This window comes from Vulpes vulpes, chromosome 13 (genome assembly GCF_048418805.1).
Source record: "Vulpes vulpes isolate BD-2025 chromosome 13, VulVul3, whole genome shotgun sequence".
NCBI lineage: Eukaryota > Metazoa > Chordata > Mammalia > Carnivora > Canidae > Vulpes > Vulpes vulpes.
The window spans coordinates 123,354,829-123,378,595 of record NC_132792.1 but is presented as its reverse complement, the minus strand read 5'-3'; the positions used below and the strand labels follow the sequence as shown (position 1 = coordinate 123,378,595).

Genomic DNA, 23,767 nt, shown 5'->3' with positions numbered 1-23,767 from the left:
GAGAAAGAGAGAAAGAGCACGAGTAGGAGGGGAAGAGGGAAAGGGAGAACAAATCTCAAGTGGACTACACACCCAGCATGGAGTCTGACGCAGGACTCAATCCCAAGATCCTGCAGTCAAGACCTGAACCAAAACCAAGAGTCAGTCATATAATCAACTGTAGCACCCAGGTATCCTTATATATATTTTTTTTTAATTCTCAGAGAATTTTCTGGTAGAATATATTCTGTTTCCTTCCAAGTGCAAAACATCTTCTGGCTTACAAGAATAACTTAAGAGTTGGCAAACAATGGTCCATGGGCCAAATCTGGCCCACTAGATGCTTCTACACAGCTTGCAAGCTTAGTGTTTTCTTACATTTTTAAACGTCTGGGGAAACAATGGAAAGAATACTGGGGGATAAGTGCAAGTGTATGAAAATCAGTGTTTAGTGTCCATAAAGTTGTTAGAACGTGGCCACCCCTGTTCACTTACATATGGCCCAGGGAGGCTTGTTGGCTGCCACAATAAAGTTAAGAAGCTGCTCTCTCAGCAGTCACTACAAACTGCCGTGATACTGTAATAGTCCACTTTTGCCTCTTGGCCTATGAAACCATACTATCTGGGCTTTTACAGAAAAGGTATGCTGAATTGTAATAATTAACATGATGATTCATCATTTCCCGAAGACATTAGGATAATGGTAGCCTCTCTGATTCTGACTCATCAGCGAATTTACTGAACTTCTTGAATTTTACCACATTAAAGACTTCTTTTTACCTAGTCTTATATGTTTGTAGTAATGTATTATTTTTAAACATATTTAACAAAATACACTCCATAAAACAAAAAAATGGACAGTTTTCATGTAGTCCTTCATCCAGTCATCAATTAAATACTTAAATTCTGCATGCCATGAAGATGGCTAGGGATTTGAAATGAAATCTAATTCATGGCTCTAAAAAAAGTGCCAGTTGGGTAGGCAGACACAGCCCTCTGATTCTTGCCACCAAAGAGAAGACCAAAGCAAGAAAAGCAACTTCCACCATTTCACAGTGACATACTATCATTTAAAAAATATTGCCTCTATTTGAATTAATGGCAACTTGTACACTCAAATAGAGAAGGCAACAAGGCTTGGCTAACATGTTTATCCATCAATAGTTTTAATTACAGCATTAGCCTTTCATAAGCAATTAACCTTGACCAACACAGGTATGAATAAAAATGCTGATTAAGAATTTACTAATTATCCTTCCCAACTTCAGAAGTTAGCTAGCATCTGGTCTTTATAATAAACACACACCAACTCATCATAGGTTATTTATTTATTTACACTTCAGTGAAGATAAATGTTAACTGAATGGCTAAAAACGAAGAACATGAGACACACATTAAAATCACAATGACTTGTTTTGTTTTGAAAGCCCAAGTGTCCTACAAATGTCACTTTACTCGGAAGAACATTTTCAAGAATAATGGTCTCTTGAACTGACACAGAGATTCAATTTATTGTAATAAAAAATATATAAATCATAAATGCATCAGCATTTCATAATTAGAAAGCCAGGATCTGCAAGCAGTTAAGCACGTTGGCTGTTTGCTTGCTTTCCTTAAAAACAGAGGAGAGGTAATATCCCAATAACCAAGTCTTCTAGCAGCTGTGCTGAGCAGACATGAGAGATGTCTCATCTAGCAGTTACCTCCAAGCGTGCAGATACAAGCACCCCAGTGATCAGAGGTTAGCAATCCTGGTGTGTCTGCTCGCTTTGAGTAGTAAATATTTAATGGCACATTTTTCCTTAATGGAACCCAGGCACATCTGATCAGTCACTGGGATCATTTAGTAATGCAGTCAAAGTTATCATACTGCCATTTCACATCATCTTTGTAATTAGATAATTCATCACTTTATTAATTCAAAAGATTGCTTTCTTTACTACTTTATAGCATGCTACAGTGGGGAAGCCCAACTGAGCTGATCAACAAAAAGGCTCTAAAACTTGGTCCTACGTGAACTTAAAACCCTTGAGTGGCAAAGAGACACATATTCCTGACCTTTCAAACCAACAGAAGTAATATTCTTCTCACATATTAGCCTACCAGCAACAGTGAATAAAGTACCACCACATCTAGATAAGAGGGCTAACAAAAAAAAAAAAATTAATTTAATTAAAAAAATAGAATAAGGGGGCTAACGAAACTGAAAATTTTCAACTACAAAGTGAATATATCAAGAACAAGTTTATTCCTGCATTCTAACTGAGACACAATGCTCCTCGGTGAATAAAGAGAACCGGGGTACCTGGGTGGCTCAATGGTTGAGCATCTGCCTCTGGCTCAGGGCATGATCCTGGGGTCCTGGGATCGAGCCCTGCATTGGGCTCCCTGCAGGGAGCCTGCTTCTCCCTCTGCCTGTGTCTCTACCTCTCTCTCTGTGTCTCTCATGAATAAGTAAATAAAATCTTTAAAAAAATAAAAAGGACCACAAAGGGTTATTTAGTAACTATTCCTTCTTGCTGATTTTCACACTTTACTAAAATTGTAAGGTTATGACAGAACGTCATATAGATTAGTAACACCCTCAGCCTAAACGGACACAGGAGCCAAATATAAGTATGCAGTCTCAAATGTAATGATATCATTACTATTTTCTTGTATCTTATTTCTAACATATCTCAATAAAAATTATTAAATTACTATTTCTTTTCCTATTGAATTAGCAAAATTCTTGTATTAACACATTTTCCACTGCTTCTCCAATAAAAAGAATTTTCCCCCAGTAAAAAACATTTTGGCCAGGATAGAAGGATAGAAAGGAATGTAAATTTTAAGTACCAGAGTATTAAAAAACCCTTCTAAAAAATGCATTTTAAGCCTGTACAAGCATAGTGCTATACTGCAAACACCAGCTGCAACTAATAACATTAAAATTTAGAGTTAAAAAAGGCAGGCTTAAAAAAAAAAAAAAAGGCAGGCTTTGGAGGTCACATATGTGCCCTAAAAAATAAAAATAACACGCTACCAGAATTATTATTTTGTTTGAAAGGAAAGGGAGAGAACATCTTCTCAAACACATGTGGAATTTCTAATCAAAAAATTCTGCAGCAGTTATACAATATTATAAAGTTAAAAAGTACTTTGCAGAGCTTTATGAACACAATGACACATGTTTTGTGGTCAGGAAGGCCACTTCTATTATTGTTGCTTCCAATTTAATGTCTGCTTTTGAAACATTTTATGCAACCAGTTCATTTTCCATTTCATTGCTCTGATCTTACCACATTAGGTTTACCAAATGCATTTTTTTTTAAAGTAAAACCTTTCTTTTTTTTTAATTTTTTATTTATTTATGATAGTCACAGAGAGAGAGAGAGAGAGGCAGAGACATAGGCAGAGGGAGAAGCAGGCTCCATGCACTGGGAGCCCGATGTGGGATTCGATCCCGGGTCTCCAGGATCGCGCCCTGGGCCAAAGGCAGGCGCCAAAACCTCTGCGCCACCCAGGGATCCCCTACCAAATGCATTTTTAGAAAAGAAAGATTTAAGTCCAGAAAAAAATAATTAAGTATATTTTCCTAGAATTCTGTGCAATAATCTCTAAAAAATCTATTCTTTGCATAACAAATAAACTCAAAACCAGGTCTATGGACATTAAGTTTAGGCATTAATATCCATTATGAATAACAATCAATATAAATTTTTGAGGGATGGACTAGAGAAGTACTACTACACATTCCATGCCATTTCAGTGAATTGTAACATAACTAATGAATCTTATAATTTCATTTCATCCTTCTAAAATGCATGCCTGAGAAACATTTCATTCATTATGTGAAACCTCCTTCTGTCTGTCCTTTGTGACAAAGCTACACGTAATTCTCAGCACCTCAAGAGACCCCAGAACTGGGTACAACTATGAGTCAACATCTGAGACTCTGGTTTGGTTTACAATGAGCTGCAGACTGGCTCCTGACCATCTATCTGACAGCACAGGGCGACAAAAAACACTAAAGTTTAAGACTTTATTTTTAAGAATAAAAATAAAGCTGGGAGGTACGGCCAGCAGTAGTAGAAATTAGTAACATGTGTCACACTAAGTACTTTTGACTTAATCCTCACTTTCACCTCTGAGGTAGATATGAGGATAATGATTCCCATTAAGAGATGAGAAAACCAAGACTAAGAGAATTTCATTTTCTTGTCTCAGAAAGCAACTCAACCATCATACTATCCAGCATGTCATTTTAATTTGTCCCTCTCTAATTTAAAGTTTAGATTTATTAGTAGTAGTATAAACATTTTTCTGGATTGTAGCAAATATTTAGAACTTGATCAATAGGCTAAACCACAGTAGCTGCCACACTAAGATAAATCCATTTTGAAACCTAACCCAAAATTTTGTTTGAAGGTAGAAATGGAAGGGAAAAAGTGTGGGGTAGGAAGAAGAAGGGGCTTGTTGAGATGGATAGGTGAATTTCCTCTGAATAATCTGACAAAGAGCCAACTGAGGTGAATGTGGCCTCACTCTCATACACATATAAATAACTGCATGTCTCCTGGGTTCTACCAAGTATCTCCAATGCACCCCACACTTTAGCCACCACCATTACTGTCACCAGCACCTATAGCTTCCCTCACACTTATAGCTTCATTTCCACTCAGCCACAACCTCCAACCATCCCACCCTCACCAGAAAACACACAATCTAAGCTTAAATCCAGGAAACTGCTCTGAAAATAAAGCTCCTGGCAAATCACTCCAGCCACACCATCACTCTGCAGCCCTTCTATAGAAATTCCACACATACTATTAGCCTAATTTCCACCTAATGCAAAACAAACATTTTAAACATCAAGATTTTATTCAAACTTGTATCATACTCACTAAAAACAATGGAAACACATATTGCATAGGTAACAACTACCATTTCAGATCCCCAGAAGAGGTCAGTATGTTCTTGAAGCTCAGGATGTCAGAGAAGCCAGCACCACTCACTGCCCACAAGTATTTGCAGACCATCTGTCTGGAACTGTTTCCCTATACCAAACTCTCTTCTGAAATTCATGCCATTAATTTTGCTTACTTATTATGTAAAGTCTTCCTGGATACTGTCCCCTAGAAAAATTTCTCCTTTGTAAGTGTCATGCTATTTAACTTTTTTTTTTTTTTTTAAAGAGAGGGAGAAGGCAGGGAGGGACAGAGGGAGAGAGAGAATCTTAAGCAGATTTCATGCCCAGCTCAGAGCCTAATGTGGGACTCGATCTCACAAACCCTGAGACCTAAAATCAAGACGCAGACGTTTAACTGACTGAGCCACCCTGACACCCCTCATGCTATTTAACTTTTTAGAGCCAGGCAACAAATTCACAAGTGGATAGGATATATTTATAATGCAAATTCCTACAACTTAAACCCCAATTGGCCATTTCTGTTCACAGGCTTGTTTGTTTATGTGGGAGTGGCAAGCAAGAGAATAATAATATCAGTGCTAAGGAAGTAGGGGAAAAATGAAAATATAGAAATATGGAAATATGATCCCAAAAAAATGGCTACAGAATAATGTCCTTGGAGTAATGTTGGGGAGGGGTGTCTTCCTAAGTAAAACTAAGTCTTAAGTAGCAGAAGCACATTCAGTGCTAAGAACCTAGTCCAACTGGAGATACATACATTATTTTCAACAGAAAACCCCAGAGTGTTCAATACATAAACTTATACCTTTTGGAGAATTACTCATGGTCTTCTATTAGAAAAAGCCACCAGCCTGTTTATAACAGCATCACCTACAATAGCCAAATTATGGAAAGAAACCAAGTGTCCATCAACAGATGATGGATAAAGAAGATATATAGACAATGGAATATTACCCAGCCTTCAAAAAGAATGAAATCTTGCTATTTGCAAAGACTTGGATAGAGCTAGAGAGTATTATACTAAGAGAAATAAGTCAGTCAGAGAAAGACAAATATCATATGATTTCACTCATATGTAGAACTTAAGAAACAAAGCAAACGAACAAAGGGAAAAGAGAGAGAGAAATCAAGAAACAGACTCTCACTTACAGAAAACACACTGCTGGTTACCAGAGGGGAGGCAGGTGAGGGATGGAGGAAACAGATGATGGGGATTAAGGAGTGCACCTGCCCTGATGAGCACCAGGGGATGTAGGGAAGTGTTGAATCACTATATTGTACACCTGAAACTAATATTACACTGTAAATTAAAAACAAAAAAAACAAAAAAAGAAGAGGAAAAAGACAATAAGGCTAGCAGGAATGAAACATACTCTCAGGATTAAGAACTTTCTCATCCTCCACTGAACCCTTTCGTTTCCAGGCAAGTGCAAGTTTAACAAAAATACACCTATGCCCAAGTAAGACTTTTGACTTGCTAAAGCTTTTGGTAGATAATTTTCTGATTTATAATTAGCCACATGTTTCTGTAACATGTATCAAGAATGCCTTGCACAGGACAGCCCAGGTGGCTCAGCAGTTTAGCGCCACCTTCAGCACAGGGTGTGGTCCTGGAGACCTGGAATCCAGTCCTATGTCAGGCTCCCTGCATGGAGCCTGCTTCTCCTTCTGCCTGTGTCTCTGCCTCTCTCTCGCTCTCTCTCTCTCTCTCTCTCTCTCTCATAAAGAAACTCTTTTAAAAAAAAGAATACCTTGCACATAGTAAGCCTGCAAAAATAATAGAAAAGGTCTGTTTAATAAGTGAATTCACTAACTTCTCAGGTGGCCAAGAAGCTTCATAACAAAAGACTAATTGTAAGGGACATTTGGAAATCTGAATTAAAAAAAGAGCATTTGTCTGAAATCTAAGTATTAAAAGCATAACAAGATATAAAACAATTTTGAAAATTATTGAAACCAGGTGATGGAGACATGAAGATTCATTAAACTAATCTCTCTACTTTTGTGTATGTTTGGAAAAGTCCATAATCAAAAAGTCAAAAAAATTATGATCTAAACAAATTTAGAAAAGTTCTCAGAACTCCTTCTGCCCTAAGTGACAGTGGAATGAGCTAACATATAAGCTTAGCACATCTGATACCTGCATAGAACCCGAATGAATATAAATGAAGGGGACCAAAAGCAAAACATAAAATACAACTTTCTTCTTTGAGGCCAGGTAAAGCCAGCCTTCTGCAAAGCATAAATTAAAAAATTAGTGCACGAGTCTGAGACAGGCAGGGCAGCCTGGACTGATGCCCGACAGTCTGTATATATGACAGCAAAAGCTGTAGGCAGTACACCCTGTACAGCCCACTTCTTTCTGGTGATTCTATGCCACTAGGACTGGGAGGGAGACAGCACATAGGAATAAAATCCTCTGTCCAAGATTCACTACCCACTTCCAATGCATTTGTGGTGACCTGCACCATCACACACTTGAAATGTTAACAGCTCAGCAGCTCATCCCTGAGGTGCACAGGATACCAATTAGTTTAATATTAAACTATTCCATTTTTTAAAAGATTTTATTTATTTGAGAAAGAGAGAGACAGCAGTAGAGGGAGAGACAAGCAGACTCCCCACAGAGCAGGGAGCCCAATGCGGGGCTCAATCCCAGGGCCCTGAGATCATGACCTGAGCCAAAGGCAGACGCTTAACCCACTGAACCTCCTAGGCACCCCAAGACTATTTTATTAAAAAAAAAAAAAAACGGTGACAAAGAAGAAGATGAGGAGAAAAGAAGGAGGAGGAGGAAAGAGATCTATTTTAAGGACATATGTATAAGCAGAAAGGTAACTATAATTTGTAAAATATTAACAAAACTTTTACAAGGAAGAACAGGAGTCATTGGTTAATATTGCTTTAACCTAGAGTTTAAGGCAGAAATCACACACCTGAGTCCACTTCTCCTCAAAAATCTCAAAGATGTCTATGTTCTACTTTTGTGACCATAACAAATACAACTATGTGAGGAAAAAGGATGGCATATTATTAAAACTTTGTCTACTTATTCACAATGACAGAATTTTCCCCTCCACAGCACAGAAAAAATTTCACTGTAAGATATATGAATTCAACATTTTTTAAAAGAAATAAGAAAGTAATTCCACATGTTACACTGAAAAAGTCTTTTTAAATATTTTCCATAAATACTAAGAACACCAGTAACTACCACCTGAACAATTTCTAACAATGGCATATTTTTACCTTTCAGGGGGGTATAACTGTATTGTGTCCAACATCAGAAGCACCTGTGTGTACTGCAGACATGCTCCTGCCAAGGCTATAGTTTTCAGAAGGATGTGAAACACATGAGAAACTTCTCCTATATATTATAAGGAACCACTGTCTTTCAAAATCAGTTTTAAAGTGGAGACAAGCCAGAATTTAAATGCTAAGTGATATTACCAGAATATCATAAAAATATATCCTGAAGAACAAAAATACATTTGGAAAAAATAAGAATAAACCTCTAGCAATCACACTAATCACATTTAAATTCTTAGAAAATAGGCAGATTACAAAACATGCTTGAAAAATATTCATGGGTTAAGTATGTCAGTGGATGTGCACTTGTGAATTGTAATACCAGTGGCGAAGTCACCCTCAAAAGTAAAATTTTACTTGTTATTAGAATGTGATCAGTATTTAAGCAAACCCAAATGCACAATACGGGAAAGCAAGAACAGCAAGCCTAACAGCAGTGGGGATGCATCTGATCCTCTGACCTACCCCATGGTGCACAGCAAGGATCAGCCAGCACGTTCTGTCTCCCTAGGCCCAAACAAACCCCCAGAATCATCTCCAAACAGAGCATGTCAGGTAGCAACTACCAAGAGACCACACAAAAAATATTAAATTAAACCTATTTTCTAACCCTCGTCTAAGATTTTAGGGACTTGAAACATTTAAATAGATGTTTAGACAATTATTTTTAAATCAGAAATGGTTGTATTTTCATATTATCAAGAATTCACATAATCAAGAAACGGATTCCAATATAGTTTTCACTTCAAAGACCAAGATCCATCACTGACACAACACCACAAAACGACATGCAATGGCAACCTTAAAAATCCATTAGTATGAAACAAAGGAATATGCTGTTTTCTTTGAAGAAAAGAAAGCATACTCTTGACACTATGATAACAAGCTTTGCATGCTGATGATGAACATACACAGGCCATGAATAAGAGTACTGACAAAACAGAAAAAGGAATACCCTTTCCAACAGAAGCAGTGACTTCTTTCATTCTCTACTCATTAAGGTAGGAGAGTGACTTAAGGCATGAATGCTACTGGATTTTTATGGATCAACAACCAAATAAGAAGTAAAGGGATAATTTATGGCATAAAGATACCAAACACTTAACACTTACTTTTGCAAAAGCTTCAAAGATGTCAAAGGAAGGAGGCAGCTGAGAAGCATCCTGGATTTCTTCTCTCATGAAATGTTGAAATGTCATTACAAGTTGCCTGAGGCCATCTTTCTTATCTTCAGTCAGTTTGTTAATATCTTTTTTAAAGAGAAAATAAATAATAGCACAATCACACTGTGAATTTTTAATGGGTAATGTTCAGGTGTTCAATGGTAGCTGTTCAACGAGACTTTTCCTCTCCAGATTTCATTCTAACAGAGAGCAAATACATTTCTTTTTATTTTCTCACAACTACAAATTACAATACATACATTATCAATTAAATTGTACCAAACTTCATCTACAAGATCAAATACCTATCAAAACAAAATAAATACACAGACAAAAAACACTGCAACCAAAATCAATAAAGATGTGTGTTACAGGTCCTCCACTTCGCCATGTACACACTTTCAAGCCATCACAAATGCTGAAAGTCAGTGAATTTAAGCAGATCTTTTTCATGAAACAATTTACAACCATGTTATGACCAACTGATAAATGGCGTATCTCAATGGCAAAAAGAAAGAAAGAAAAAAGAAAAGAAAAGAAAAGAAAGAAAGAAAAGAAAAGAAAAGAAAAGAAAAGAAAAGAAAAGAAAAGAAAAGAAAAGAAAAGAAAAGTAATAAAAAGTTCAGCTAGAGTTCAACTGGTGAATGTATCACCCAAACAGTACATGGAAAAGAACACGGGGACCAACCAAAAAAATCTGGACTTCAAGTTATTTCCACATCGAATAAACAAGATGTGGTGCTGCTAAAACCCAAACAGAAAGAGAAGGTTCCAGAGCCTAGTTGTCAAAAAATCACCTCCTGGAAAACTCAGTTTAATTTATACCACAGAAAGGCGTTAAGTTTAAGAGTATACAATTAATAGCATTTGAGAACATTTCACTTAAGGCAGCAGGTATGCCACCACCACTGAGCAGGGCTACTATTAACAGTAAAACTCACTGCAAGAGATGTTAATTACCTAGCAGTAACAGAACACACACAAAAAAAGACTAATTAGTTCTCTATTAAAACTGAAAAGATACATCAAGTTGAACTACAGCATAATTCTGGGGCTCATGTCAGGTCTAAATATCCTCTTTAAATTAATTGTTCAACAGAACAATTAACCCAATGATTTCTTAAATAATAATTTATTATCATTGGCACTTAGGATCCCATAACCATAAATCTGTACTAGATCATCTTCTTAGTTTTCTCCGCCCAGAAATATTAAACTGTGTCACAAAATTTACTCTATGAGCTCTGGCTACTTTGGGGTTGAAATCATCAACAACCTCACTAAAGGGAATCTGTGCTAGTAGAAAAGGAACACGCACCCCGCATTTACTGAACACTCATATGTGGAGGGCCTGTCAGTGTTGCCAAGTATCATGGCCACCACCATGGTAGCAGAAAAGAAGAATAATGCTCAATCAGACAGCCCAAATCACCCATACCATCTACTTTGCTTATTATCTAAAGGATTAATGAATCTAAATGTTCCCTACAACCCTCTTGTTCACATCACTATTCCTGGCATCAAAAAGAAACAAAGAGGAGGTTATAGTATTTTACAAACTCCTAAACAGCCAAAGCTACCCTGGAATCAATTAAATAAGCTAATGCGTCAATCGTATATAAAAACATGAAAAGTTTTGTTAGATTTACCTCAAATAATGAGACAGCACAACAATGGTAAAGAGAGAGCAATGCATAAGGTCAGCAAATAAATAACAGGATTTTTTTGGTGCTGACAGATGATCACTTACTTGACTCCAGATCATAAAATGAGTAAAGTTTCTCCGATTCAGAGGGTGTTTCTTCCATCTGTGAAGAAAAGGGGGAAAACACCAAAAACAATTTCAAGTGCTCCAAAATATAAATGAATATATTTGAACCTCTTTCGATATTTAAATGAAAGTCTATTTAAAAAGACAAAATTCTATATATTCCTCCTCTTCATCTCTTAAGAGTTGAATTATTCAATCAATAACAATTTTAAAATAAAATCTAAGTTGTAACTTAACCCAGCAGTTTAATTTCCAAATGCAAAATTCTTTTACAAGAAGTTTTCATACTTTTACTTTTTCCCCAGCTCTACCCACAGACTCGTATCACTGTAAGGATTTGACTATAGAAAAGCAGATTACAGAAAAGCAGAGATGTATGAATAAAAATAAGAATTCATTACAAACTGTGCAACCTTTACCAAGTTACCTTAATGAAGATGTGTCTATTTCCTTATCTAAAACATAGGAGTAATCATAGCACCTGATTCCAAAAAAAAATCAGCCTCAAATATAATGATATTTTAATGCCTAGCAATTAAAAATGTATAACAGAGTTGATCGAATTTCTTAATGCTTTGAAATAAATTTGTAATTTTTAGTTCAATACAATATATATTTGCAAACAGTAGCTAAATATATGATAGATGTTATATATTCAGTCCAAAGACAATGCCCATTTGATATTACACATCCATTTTTTAAAAATTGAAGCAAATTGACATATAACATTGTTAGTTTTACATGTAAAAACATTTTACATTCTTACAACTCTCTATAGAATTTTATAGTCCCTCCACCCAAAAACAGGTCAGACAGAGCTGGATACTGAAATAATTTGAGAAAAAGATATTCATGTAAAAGCCTGGCAAAAAAGAAGTCTGGAGAGTATCGCCACAGGTTTACTTCACAGAATCCAGTGGCTGTTTAGGCAGAATAGGGGGAAAGGACTGAAGAAACAATTTCAATGAAACATGGCAGCACTCTTCCATGTATAATCATACATTGTCATGTAATTAAAGCCTCACTTCAAGAAGCAACCAAAAAGTGATACACCTGCCCTGTGCATTAGTTCATGGTCAAAAAGTAATGAAGGCAACTTAACAGACATTTCTGATATCTCACTCCTTCAATACAGGACCTTATGTTTCTAAGGTTATGATTACACACGCAGGGCCCTGTACTGTCTCACCACCACTGATACTGAGATTAATAGGGAAATGGCTAGGTTTTGTATTAAGATACTCCCAGGAATAATCTACCTTCTACCTTCATGTGGATTTAATGTTAGCAGTAATAATACGAGGAGCCTGGGGGGCTCAGTCAGTTGAGTGCCTGACTCTTAATTTCAGCTCAGGTCATGATCTCAGAGTCGTGAGATTGAGCCAGAGGTCAGGCTCAGACTCAGAGAGTCTGCTTGAGAATGCTTCTTCCCTCTCCCTCCACCCCTCCCCCCCCACTCACACAATAAATAAATAAATAAATAAATAAATAAATAAATAAATAAATAAATAAATAAAATCTTTTGAAAAAAAAAATATGAGCAATACATACAACCGCAAGTGTCTTGATTAACTAAAACCCAAGCATATTTCACAAGTTTTATACTCACAAGTTTGAAAACAACTCTGCCAAGCAGTCGAACGGAATCCGGGGGATACCTGGGTTTGCAGCTTTTAAGGCATTTGCATTCTCGCTTGTGGTCCGGCCAAGCTTTTTTCTGATAAGACAAGAGTGGGGACAGCACAAGTGACATAAAAATGTAACTTTCATTTATACCGGTTTTGGATGAGGAAAGTCATCAACATTAATTTAATTTCAACAGCCTAAATATAAGTACAAAATAGAAAATGAAAGCAATATTCTAATACTACTAGAAATGCAGAATCCAGTCTTTGCCAAGCATGTAATTACCAGGTGTGGACATTGATGCCTCTCCTCCACCTCTGCCCTTTAATTTACCCCATGGTTATTACCTGGCTGGTGGAGTCCAAATGAAGAATCATTATGGCTTACTTAATAATTTATTACATAGTCTCTTAGCTGATTAAATAAGATTCAATAATAGTAATTTTGAATACAAAAAGAAAATATCACACCAAATTAGAAAATAAGCACATGGTTCAGGAAAATCAAAACAGGGCAGAAAGCCTTCTGAATTTCTATGCTGCTACAGAGAGTACAGAGGTATCAAGAGCTAATATAACAATAAATATGAAACCTTTTGTTTTTGAAGATCACACAGAAAGGGGTGATTAACTAAAATGACCAAATGTCATTTGCCCAGTACTGCTGTGGTTTATTTATGTCACCCTGGCCTAATCATTAATAATAACCCTTTTGTTCCAGAAAGTGTGCTTTGGATGATAAATTATAGGGTCACTTAACCCATGATCCCACCCCTGTGCTAGTGTGGCTGAAAGACCAGTGAGCCAGGATTGTTACCAATCTTGTAACAATGAGAAGAGAGGACAGCGGGGAGGACACTGTCTCCCTGAATCTTGGAGTCAGAAATGTTATGGCTCCTTCACATAGAATTACTTCTATAGAAAAATCCAATCCAGAGTATCTAAGACTTAACCCTGGTGAGCGGGGGAACAGCTCAACCAAATGTCTGATATGTCTAATCCAACCGAAAGCTGGAAGTTCTATCACTGAAATGCCTGACATTCTCTTGCTTCAAAAATTGTAAATCTGCCTCCCAACTTCTGATCTTATAAAATCCCTCCACAAGGAACTCTCTTTTCCACCCACAGCACAAATATGCACTGCAACCAAAAATTTCAAAACCGGGGGCACCTCGGTGGTCCAATCGGTTAAGTATCTGGGGTCATGATCTTGGGGTCCTGGGATCAAGCCCCACATTGGGCTCTCAACTCAGTGGGAAGTTAGCTTGTCCCTCTGTCTGTCCCCCTGCCCTCGTGTGTGCACATGTATGTGCCCCCTTCAAATAAGTAATTTTAAAAAAAAAATTCAAAACCGCTGGAGCTACTTTGAAACTGTGACTTGAATTCAAGCTCAAGCCAGCATTTCATTCAGAAAGACTCCTGAGTTGAGTTACTGAGTGAAGGTGTAGCTTATCTGCCATTTCCTATGAACCCAATCTTGAAGACACTGTCTGCAAAGGGCACATCACTTTTCTTATCAACTCTACCCACGACTCTCTCACTTCATTTCTTCTTATCCACTACAGCGATGCTCTTAATGTGATGTTTGTAATCTTTCTTTTTTTTAGTATTTACACTTCACTCACTTCTAAACAAGACTCATTTGCTTCAAAATAAAGATGTATATGAAATATTTTGTAAAATTAGAAACGGAAAAAATGTTAAAGTTATAAAAAAAATAGTCTTCTAGCATTCACTTAGCATCCTACAGTATGTTAGACACATGGCTAAACAATTTAAAAAGTGTATTTAATTTGACTTTCGTAATAATGCAAACAGTAGATATTATCCTTACTTTAAAGATGAATAAAGAAAGGCTGGGTGGAATCTCACCACCAAGGTACACAAACATAAAGGAGGAGAGTAAAGATTCTTAGTATTCTACACAGGAGAGCTAAGTAATTGCCATGTCTGTGCACTACATTTATCTAACTTGCCTTACAGGCAAGGCAAAAAATAAAGAATAATGGCTCATATAATCCTCATTTGACAGAAAGGAAAAACACATAGCTTTACTAAGTATTAAATCACAGGAGGAATTTATTCCAAGAATGCTAATCAACATATTGGACAATTCTAATCACCTTCATAGAGCTACTTCTAATGTCAGTATTCACTAAAAGGCATACTATTAAACTATAAGTCAGTGAAAGACAATGTTTCTACTGTTTAGGGGGCTAGTCTTAGACCAGCAAATTAGCAATTTACCAATATATGTAAGATCACTTTTAAAAAATATGGTTCTGGGCAGCCTGGATGGCTCAGCAGTTTAGCACCACCTTCAGCCCAGGGTGTGATCCTGGAGACTCGGGATCGAGTCCCATGTCAGGCTCTCTGCATGGAGCCTGCTTCTGCCCTTGCCTGTGTCTCTGCCTCTCTCTCTCTCTGTCTCTCATAAATAAATAAATAAAAATCTTTAAAAAATAATATGGTTCCATTGTCAAATAAGTTTGAAAAATGCTACATAATAAACACCCTGATTAGAGATTTGAAGTAATTTCATTTGCTAAAAAGCTCTGCATTAAGGAAACTTCTTATAACTTAGTTAACACAGTTTCCCATGATTTTTATTGCCATCCTTTGGAAAATGAGGTTGGTATATATGGACTCAGATAGAACTGCATACTTTGTTTCCTTCATCTGATTTTTCCATGAGAGTGGGTTTAGCAGACAAATTCACAATCTTTCACACTAATATTTTTTTATTTCTGATGGAAAGGAAAACCACAACTTTGGTGTTAAAAGTTGAAAGACCCACAGCAAATATGATTCTCAATGGGGAAGCACTGGGAGCCTTTTCCCTAAGATCAGGAACAAGACAGGGATGTCCACTCTCACCACTGCTATTCAACATAGTACTAGAAGTCCTAGCCTCAGCAATCAGACAACAAAAAGACATTAAAGGCATTCAAATTGGCAAAGAAGAAGTCAAACTCTCCCTCTTCACCGATGACACGATACTCTACATAGAAAACCCAAAAGTCTCCACCCCAAGATTGCTAGAACTCATACAGCAATTTGGTAGCATGGCAGGATACAAAATCAATGCCCAGAAATCAGTGGCATTTCTATACACTAACAATGAGACTGAAGAAAGAGAAATTAAGGAGTCAATCCCATTTACAATTGCACCCAAAAGCATAAGATACCTAGGAATAAACCTAACCAAAGAGGTAAAGGATCTATACCCTAAAAACTATAGAACACTTCTGAAAGAAATTGAGGAAGACACAAAGAGATGGAAAAATATTCCATGCTCATGGATTGGCAGAATTAATATTGTGAAAATGTCAATGTTACCCAGGGCAATATACACGTTTAATGCAATCCCTATCAAAATACCATGGACTTTCTTCAGAGAGTTAGAACAAATTATTTTAAGATTTGTGTGGAATCAGAAAAGACCCCAAATAGCCAGGGGAATTTTAAAAAAGAAAACCATATCTGGGGGCATCACAATGCCAGATTTCAGGTTGTACTACAAAGCTGTGGTCATCAAGACAGTGTGGTACTGGCACAAAAACAGACACATAGATCAATGGAACAGAAGAGAGAACCCAGAAGTGGACCCTGACCTTTATGGTCAACTAATATTCGATAAAGGAGGAAAGACTATCCATTGGAAGAAAGTCTCTTCAATAAATGGTGCTGGGAAAATTGGACATCCACATGCAGAAGAATGAAACTAGACCACTCTCTTGCACCATACACAAAGATAAACTCAAAATGGATGAAAGATCTAAATGTGAGACAAGATTCCATCAAAATCCTAGAGGAAAACACAGGCAACACCCTTTTTGAACTCGGCCACAGTAACTTCTTACAAGATACATCCAGGCAAGAGAAACAAAAGAAACAAAAGCAAAAATGAACTATTGGGACTTCATCAAGATAAGAAGCTTTTGCACAGCAAAGGATACAGTCAACAAAACTAAAAGACAACCTACAGAATGGAAGAAGATATTTGCAAATGACGTATCAGATAAAGGGCTAGTTTCCAAGACCTATAAAGAACTTCTTAAACTTAACACCAAAGAAACAAACAATCCAATCATGAAATGGGCAAAAGACATGAAGAGAAATCTTACAGAGGAAGACACAGACATGGCCAACATGCACATGGGAAAATGCTCTGCATCACTTGCCATCAGGGAAATACAAATCAAAACCACAATGAGATACCACCTCATACCAGTGAGAAGGGGGAAAACTAACAAGGCAGGAAACCACAAATGTAGGAGAGGATGCGGAGAAAAGGGAACCCTCTTACACTGTTGGTGGGAATGTGAACTGGTGCAGCCACTCTGGAAAACTGTGTGGAGGTTCCTCAAAGAGTTAAAAATAGACCTGCCCTACGACCCAGCAATTGCACTGTTGGGGATTTACCCCAAAGATTCAGATGCAATGAAACGCCGGGACACCTGCACCCCTATGTTTCTAGCAGCAATGGCCACAATAGCCAAACTGTGGAAGGAGCCTCGGTGTCCATCAAAAGATGAATGGATAAAGAAGATGTGGTTTATGTGTACAATGGAATATTATTCAGCCATTAGAAATGACAAATACCCACCATTTACTTCAACGTGGATGGAACTGGAGGGTATTATGCTGAGTGAAGTAAGTCAATCGGAGAAGGACAAACATTATATGTTCTCATTCATTTGGGGAATATAAGGGAAGGGAGAAGAAATGTTGGGAAATATCAGAAAGGGAGACAGAACATGAAAGACTCCTAACTCTGGGAAACGAACTAGGGGTGGTAGAAGGGGAGGAGGGCGGGGGGTGGGAGTGAATGGGTGACGGGCACTGGGGGTTATTCTGTATGTTGGTAAATTGAACACCAATAAAAAATAAATTTTAAAAAAAAGGAAAAAAAATAAAAAATAAATAAAAGTTAAGAAGACCAAGAGATGCCCTCATGGGCCCAGTTATGTGGGCAGGAATAAACCACAAGTACTAATAGGTCTCAGAAAACACTGGTCCTGTTCAAAGCCTGAGCAACTGTCCAGATGACAAAGGACTGCTCCCAGCAAAAGAAGGCTGAGACCATTTGGACCAAAAGATCTTAAGAGCAGATTTTAATCAATACTTGTAAGTACAAGAGATCATCCACAACTCCTTTGTTATATTCTGAGCAGCTCAGTTTACTGCCGGCTTACCAGGATAAAGTAACTACAAAATGTATGCCTAAGTAAAGAACCCGTTGATCTGTTAAATGACATTACTTAGAATTACACATCCAAATTTTGGAGAATTCCTGTCAAAACAACTTTAGGTCTTTAGCATTATTAATATCACACTCCTATTTCTCATCTTACTAGGCAGTATGTTTCTTAAAGCTATTCCTAAATCACTGCATGAAAACACCAGAGAACATTCTTATCTTCCCATTTGCTTCAGGAAAAAGATATTCATTCTTTTCATCTAAAAACCAAACCAGATCTATATAAATATAGAAAGTCATCAACTTAAAACTGGTCGATAGCATAGTGGCAATGTACATCCTACTTCATATCTTACCATGATATTAAAAACCATGTTTTTAAAACATTAATTATTAAGATTTACTGTTCAGCATCACCATCACATCTTACCATAAGGCTCACTAACAGAAGCATACCACAGAAAAGGCTCACAAAGCAATCTTTCAAATAACCACATTAGACATTGAAAGCAAAACCTCACAATCTTACAAAAGCATTAGGTATTATCTAAACTGTACAAACTTTAACCTTGGTCTAGACGTCAACAGCACATAATATATCTGCCAGTTTTTCAAAGACAACCTCCCTGATTTACTTTTTCCTATTTTCTTCCTTTACTGCAATGCAGGATATAATTAAGATTGTGTTCACAATACTGGCTGTAATGTTTTCTGTTCTCAAAGTTGAAAATTAACAATGATGTACAATAAGCACAGATTAGCATGAAAGACAAAGGAAATTGAAATGTTGCATTAAAACACAAAGACAAAGGGAAAAGAGTTTTGGATGGAAAAAAAGGAAATGAAGACATCTATGATGATTCCACATGTCAGTACATTCAAGACTCAGGAATGACCGGAATCTCTACATTTTCATGTTTTATAGTATTTATAGTGTCTCAGAACATAAAGTAATTCAGTAAACCAGTAGCTCTCAATGGGGGTAACCCAATTAATATTGAGGGTTGTTTGGGAAATGTATGGGGGCATTCTTATTTGTTAGTATGCCTGGGGAGAGACATGGCACTGAGTGGCCAGGAACCAGAGATGCTGGACATCCTGTGTAGGATAGTTCCATACAATGAAGAATCAATACTTCCAGGGGTGCCTTGGTGGCTGAGTTAGTTGAGTGTCCAGCTCTTGATCTCGCCTCAGGACATGATCTCAGGGTCATAGGATCAAGCCCCCTCATCAGGGTTTGCCCGCAGAGAGGGGTTTACTTAAGGATTCTCTCTCTCCCTCTCCCTCTGCACCTCTCACTACTTGCATGCTTTTTCCTATTTTCTCTAAAATTAGAGAAAAATTCTCTAAAATTAATTTTAAAATTAATTAATTAATTAAAAATTAATTAATTAATTAATTATTAATCTTTTTTTTAAAAAATCAACTGTTTCAAATCCAAGATGACCTTTAACTATCCAAACATTCTATAAAGGAGACAAACTTGTTTCTTTTTTTTTTTTTTTCAAACTTGTTTCTATTTATCAGAGCCTGGAACTAAGCCTCCTTTCACATATAAAAACAAAGAGCTTGTTTTTACACAGCCTTGATAGCACTGAATTTTCTAGATAAATCAAGGAAAGACTACATTTTAAGAACTCTAGCTAACATTATTTAATATTTTATAAAAGCATATCACTGAAAAAAAAAAAAAGCATATCACTGAAGGCAACAACACCTGTGGTGTTTGAGGTACCCATAAGAACGTATTTTCTGATCCTGCATTTTGTACTTCCCTTTCCAAGGTAACTGTATAGCCAAAAATATCCGACTTCTCAATGATGTTCTCTAATCTACTCATGCCTAAGCATCTATATACTAAAATATGTATTACTCCTGTTGTGGTGAGCACTGGGTATTATTTGTAAGAGATGAATCACTAAATTCTACTCCTGAAACCAATATTACACTGTATGTTAACAAACTAGAATTTAAATAAAAATTTGAAAAAATAAAATACATAAATAAATTTTCATTTTTTTCTCCTTTATGTTCAAGTTATAGCATTATATTAATATTGAATTTAAAAATATGTAAGTAGCTAAGTTGTATTAACTATGGAATTTCATTTCAAGATAGTAGACAGGACAAAAAAAATAATTATAATAAAAAGGTAAAAGGGCACCTGAGTAGCTCAGTCAATTGAGCATCCCACTCTTGATTTCTGCTCAGATGATGAACTCAGGGTCATAGGACAGAGCCCAGAGCTGAGCTCTGTGCTCAGCAGAGTCTGCTTGAGATTCTCTCTCCTTCTCCCACTGCCCCTCCCACCACTTGTGTGCTCTCTCTCTCTCTCTCTCTCTCTAAAATAAATAAAAACTTTAAGCAAAAAGACAGAGTTAGGTCTGAGAGAGCTGAAAACTGCAGAGTGAGAACAATGCTACACAGGCATATACAGCACATGCACGTGCACACACACATACACACACACACATAAAAATATGTATTTAAATTCACAGCCTGAGACAACTGAAAAGATTCTGACAGTAGTGATGAGATAGGATCAGGTGTCCAAATTCTTTTTAATCACTACAAAGGATCTAAACTAAATGAAAAGGGGAGGCCATTGTATATGCTAAACAGAAGAAACAAAAAAAATACTATCCTATATTTACTAAACTATTAAACTGTTGTCCTTTAGGAATGAACATTTTATAAGACTGAAGTGTGGAAAATGTTTCTAAGCAGGACATCAAACCCAAAAAGGAAAATATGTATATATTACACTACATTAAAAATAAATAACTTTTGTACATGAGAAAGAACAACCTAATACCACAAGCAAAATTGAAAGATAAAGGACAAACCAGGAGAACAAAGGCTACACTATGTATGTTGACCATGTTAAATGTCTCTAAAATGAAAGAAGGTCTTAACAAAATAACTAAAGAAATGATGAATATTCCAACAAAAAAGTAAGGGATATGAATAGAAAACCCAAGACTAAAAAAGAAAAACAATAATTTAAAAAAATAGATGAAGCACACCAGCAAGCAAAGGAATGTGAAAAGAAAGAAGATAACAAGGGCAGCCTTAGTTCAGCAAAGGTGAGTGAAACTAACAGTATTTGGAAGGGTCTGGGGCCTGGGGTCTAATGAAATGGGAACATTCCAGCCTTATCAGTAGAACTGTAAGTTTTTCTAAACTTTTTTTTTTTTTTCAATGAGAGAGAGAGCACACGAGTGAGCTCCTGTGCAAGCTGCAGGAGGGCCAGGGAGAGAGAGAATACCAAGTAGACTCCACACCCCATGTAGAGTCCAACGTGGGGCTCAATCTCACACCCTGAGACCATGACCTGAGTAGAAATCAACGGTTGGACTCTTAACTGACTGAGCCCCTAGGCACCCCTCTAATCTTTCTCATAGGTGTCTGGTAATGAACAGAAAAACTCTTATGTGCATATTGTTGGCATATAAGTAATATTTATAATGCATTTAATCCTCACAAATGTAATTTATGTACAGAAAAAGTGTAAGAATGCTCATCATACATTTCTTTATAAAACTTAACTGGTAATAATTTTTTCAGCTTTTCCTAAAAGAAAAAGCTATTTTTGCCTTTCTCCTTATGCTTTCCCACAGTGTTTGAATTTTCTGCAAATATCATGTTATTATATTTACAAATAATAGTAAATATAAATATCTTTCTTATGTCTAACAACTGTCATTCAAGGAGAATCATTTTTACATGAAAGAGAAAGCAAAATTACTGTTCAGTAAACACTTAAATATTTTGGAAAATCTGCTTATAACCCAAAGAATGGTGTAAATGTATTAATTTTTAAATGTTAAAAAATACTTCACTGAAATCTTCTGTAATGCAAAGACTGTTTTATTGGGTTAGCTTCATTCATGTCTGGTTTTTAAAAATAAATATACTACTGGGGCACCTGGGTGGCTCAGTTGGTCAAGTATCTAACTCTTGATTTTGGCTCAGGTCATGATCTGAGGGTCCCGGAACTAAGCCTCATGAAGGGCTCTGTGCTCATCATGGAGTCTGCTTGAGACTATCTCTCTCTCCCTCTGACCCTGCCTGCATTCTATAAATAAATAAATAAATAAATAAATAAATAAATAAATAAATAAATATTTTTAAAAGATAAATAAATAAGTATTCTACCAATTAGGTACATCTAGCATGTACCAGGTGTCCAATAGCTATCTGATGATTTCTTCCTAAACCAGTACTCTTTATAGAAGATATAACTTACTATATATTTATCATTATTTGAAATTAAGGCCATCCAAAAAAGGAAAAAAAAGCAAGTAAACTCTCTAACAATACCTTCTTTGGCCAGTAAGACACGATTTTGAATTCTAAAGAAGAGAATTGATGAAATGTGACAAAAGAAAGAGAAAATCAATTTATTTCTTCTTCCTTACACAAAATTACCTTAGCAATGACAATTCCCTTCCTTCCCTGGAAACAAAGTCACTACAGCTCAATAACCCACTTAAGTACTGTTAAATATTCGATTTGGGTTGGGGTAAAGACTCGTTTTAAGGCAGCTTATTATTGTGTGGGATGGAGTATGACATGTGTCGAGCCTGGTTTGCGTAAACACATCTAATTCATGACCTGGGCTCACCAGATATTTATTCTGTAAGAAGACTAGGTTCAGTAATCTCTAAGGCAGCCTCCCCATTATAAAATCCATGATGCTGTAATATCCATAGAAAAAGATATCTGAATTATGTCAAAGTAGGTGTGAAATCTGCTCACATTAGGCTTATAAAGAGCTGAAAATTTGGAACAGTATTTTCCTCAAATTTTGGATCACTGAGGATAAAGAAATTGGTGTAAATAGAAAATATTTAAATAAATATGCAAATATGTAATGAATGCATACATATGTATGCATATGTAAATATGCAAATAGAAAATGAATTCTTTTTAGTCATGTATTCAGCAATTGTATTTATCATAAATACCACTACCTGAACAAATTCTGTGTGAAAGATTGTTATGGTCTTTTTACCACAAATCACAAACAATATAGATAGAGATTTCCTATGAGCAAAATGTCAGGTAGCTGGGTTGCCATGAAACCTGTGGCAAAAAAAAAAAAAAAAGAAGAGAGAGAGAGACCCAATAGTTATTCTGGCCCTCACAAACCATTCAAGAGCCAATAGGGACGCCTGGGTGGTGTCTGTGTTCAGCTCAGGGTGTGATCCTGGAGGCCTGGGATCGAGTCCCACATCGGGCTCCCTGCATGGAGCCTGCTTCTCCCTCTGCCTATGTCTCTGCCTCTCTCTCTCTGTGTCTCTCATGAATAAATAAATAAAATCTTTAAAAAGAAAGAAAGAAGAAAGAAGAAAGAAAGAAAGAAAGAAAGAAAGAAAGAAAGAAAAGAAAGAATAAACAATATCTCCTTCTTCATGCCTCCAAATAGCCCAGTAATGAACTGAAGGTTGACAAATACATGAAGGTCTAAAAAGTTGGAATCTGGAAAAAGAAAATTGGAAAGCAAAGCTGGGTGCCTCAGCTGACTGACAGGCATTGATTAAAATCTTGCATTAAATCTCCTTAGGGCACACAAGAGACCTAGTGATAGACATTAGACTTATCACCTTCAAAGCTTACTGAATTCTGCATCAACTGGAGAACAAGAGTGCCTTCCCAGTAGCCTTAATCAAATTAGACAGGTAGAGCCAAATATAAAGACGGAATGAGGCACAAGAATCATCAAAGGGCATTAATTTGATAGAATAGACAAGAATCAAATATTACTTCTTAAAAAAATGGAAATTACAGTCTCCTGGTTAA

General features: G+C 36.5%; 1 protein-coding gene across 4 annotated transcripts in view; it reads right to left on the bottom strand.

Moving 5' to 3' along the window:
* Positions 1-23,767, bottom strand: part of SMYD3 (SET and MYND domain containing 3) — a 703,593-nt gene that overhangs the window by 504,582 nt on the left and 175,244 nt on the right. For all 4 annotated transcript variants that reach the window (XR_011996317.1, XM_026003417.2, XM_072732818.1 and 1 more), the window contains 3 exons: positions 12,744-12,851; positions 11,114-11,171; positions 9,313-9,449 (listed from right to left, as the gene is read on the bottom strand). Coding sequence is in view for 3 of the 4 variants with exons in the window: in XM_026003417.2 (XP_025859202.1) it covers positions 9,313-9,449; positions 11,114-11,171; positions 12,744-12,851 (303 nt within the window). In the remaining variant the exon portion in view is untranslated. The remainder of the gene's footprint in view (positions 1-9,312; positions 9,450-11,113; positions 11,172-12,743; positions 12,852-23,767) is intronic.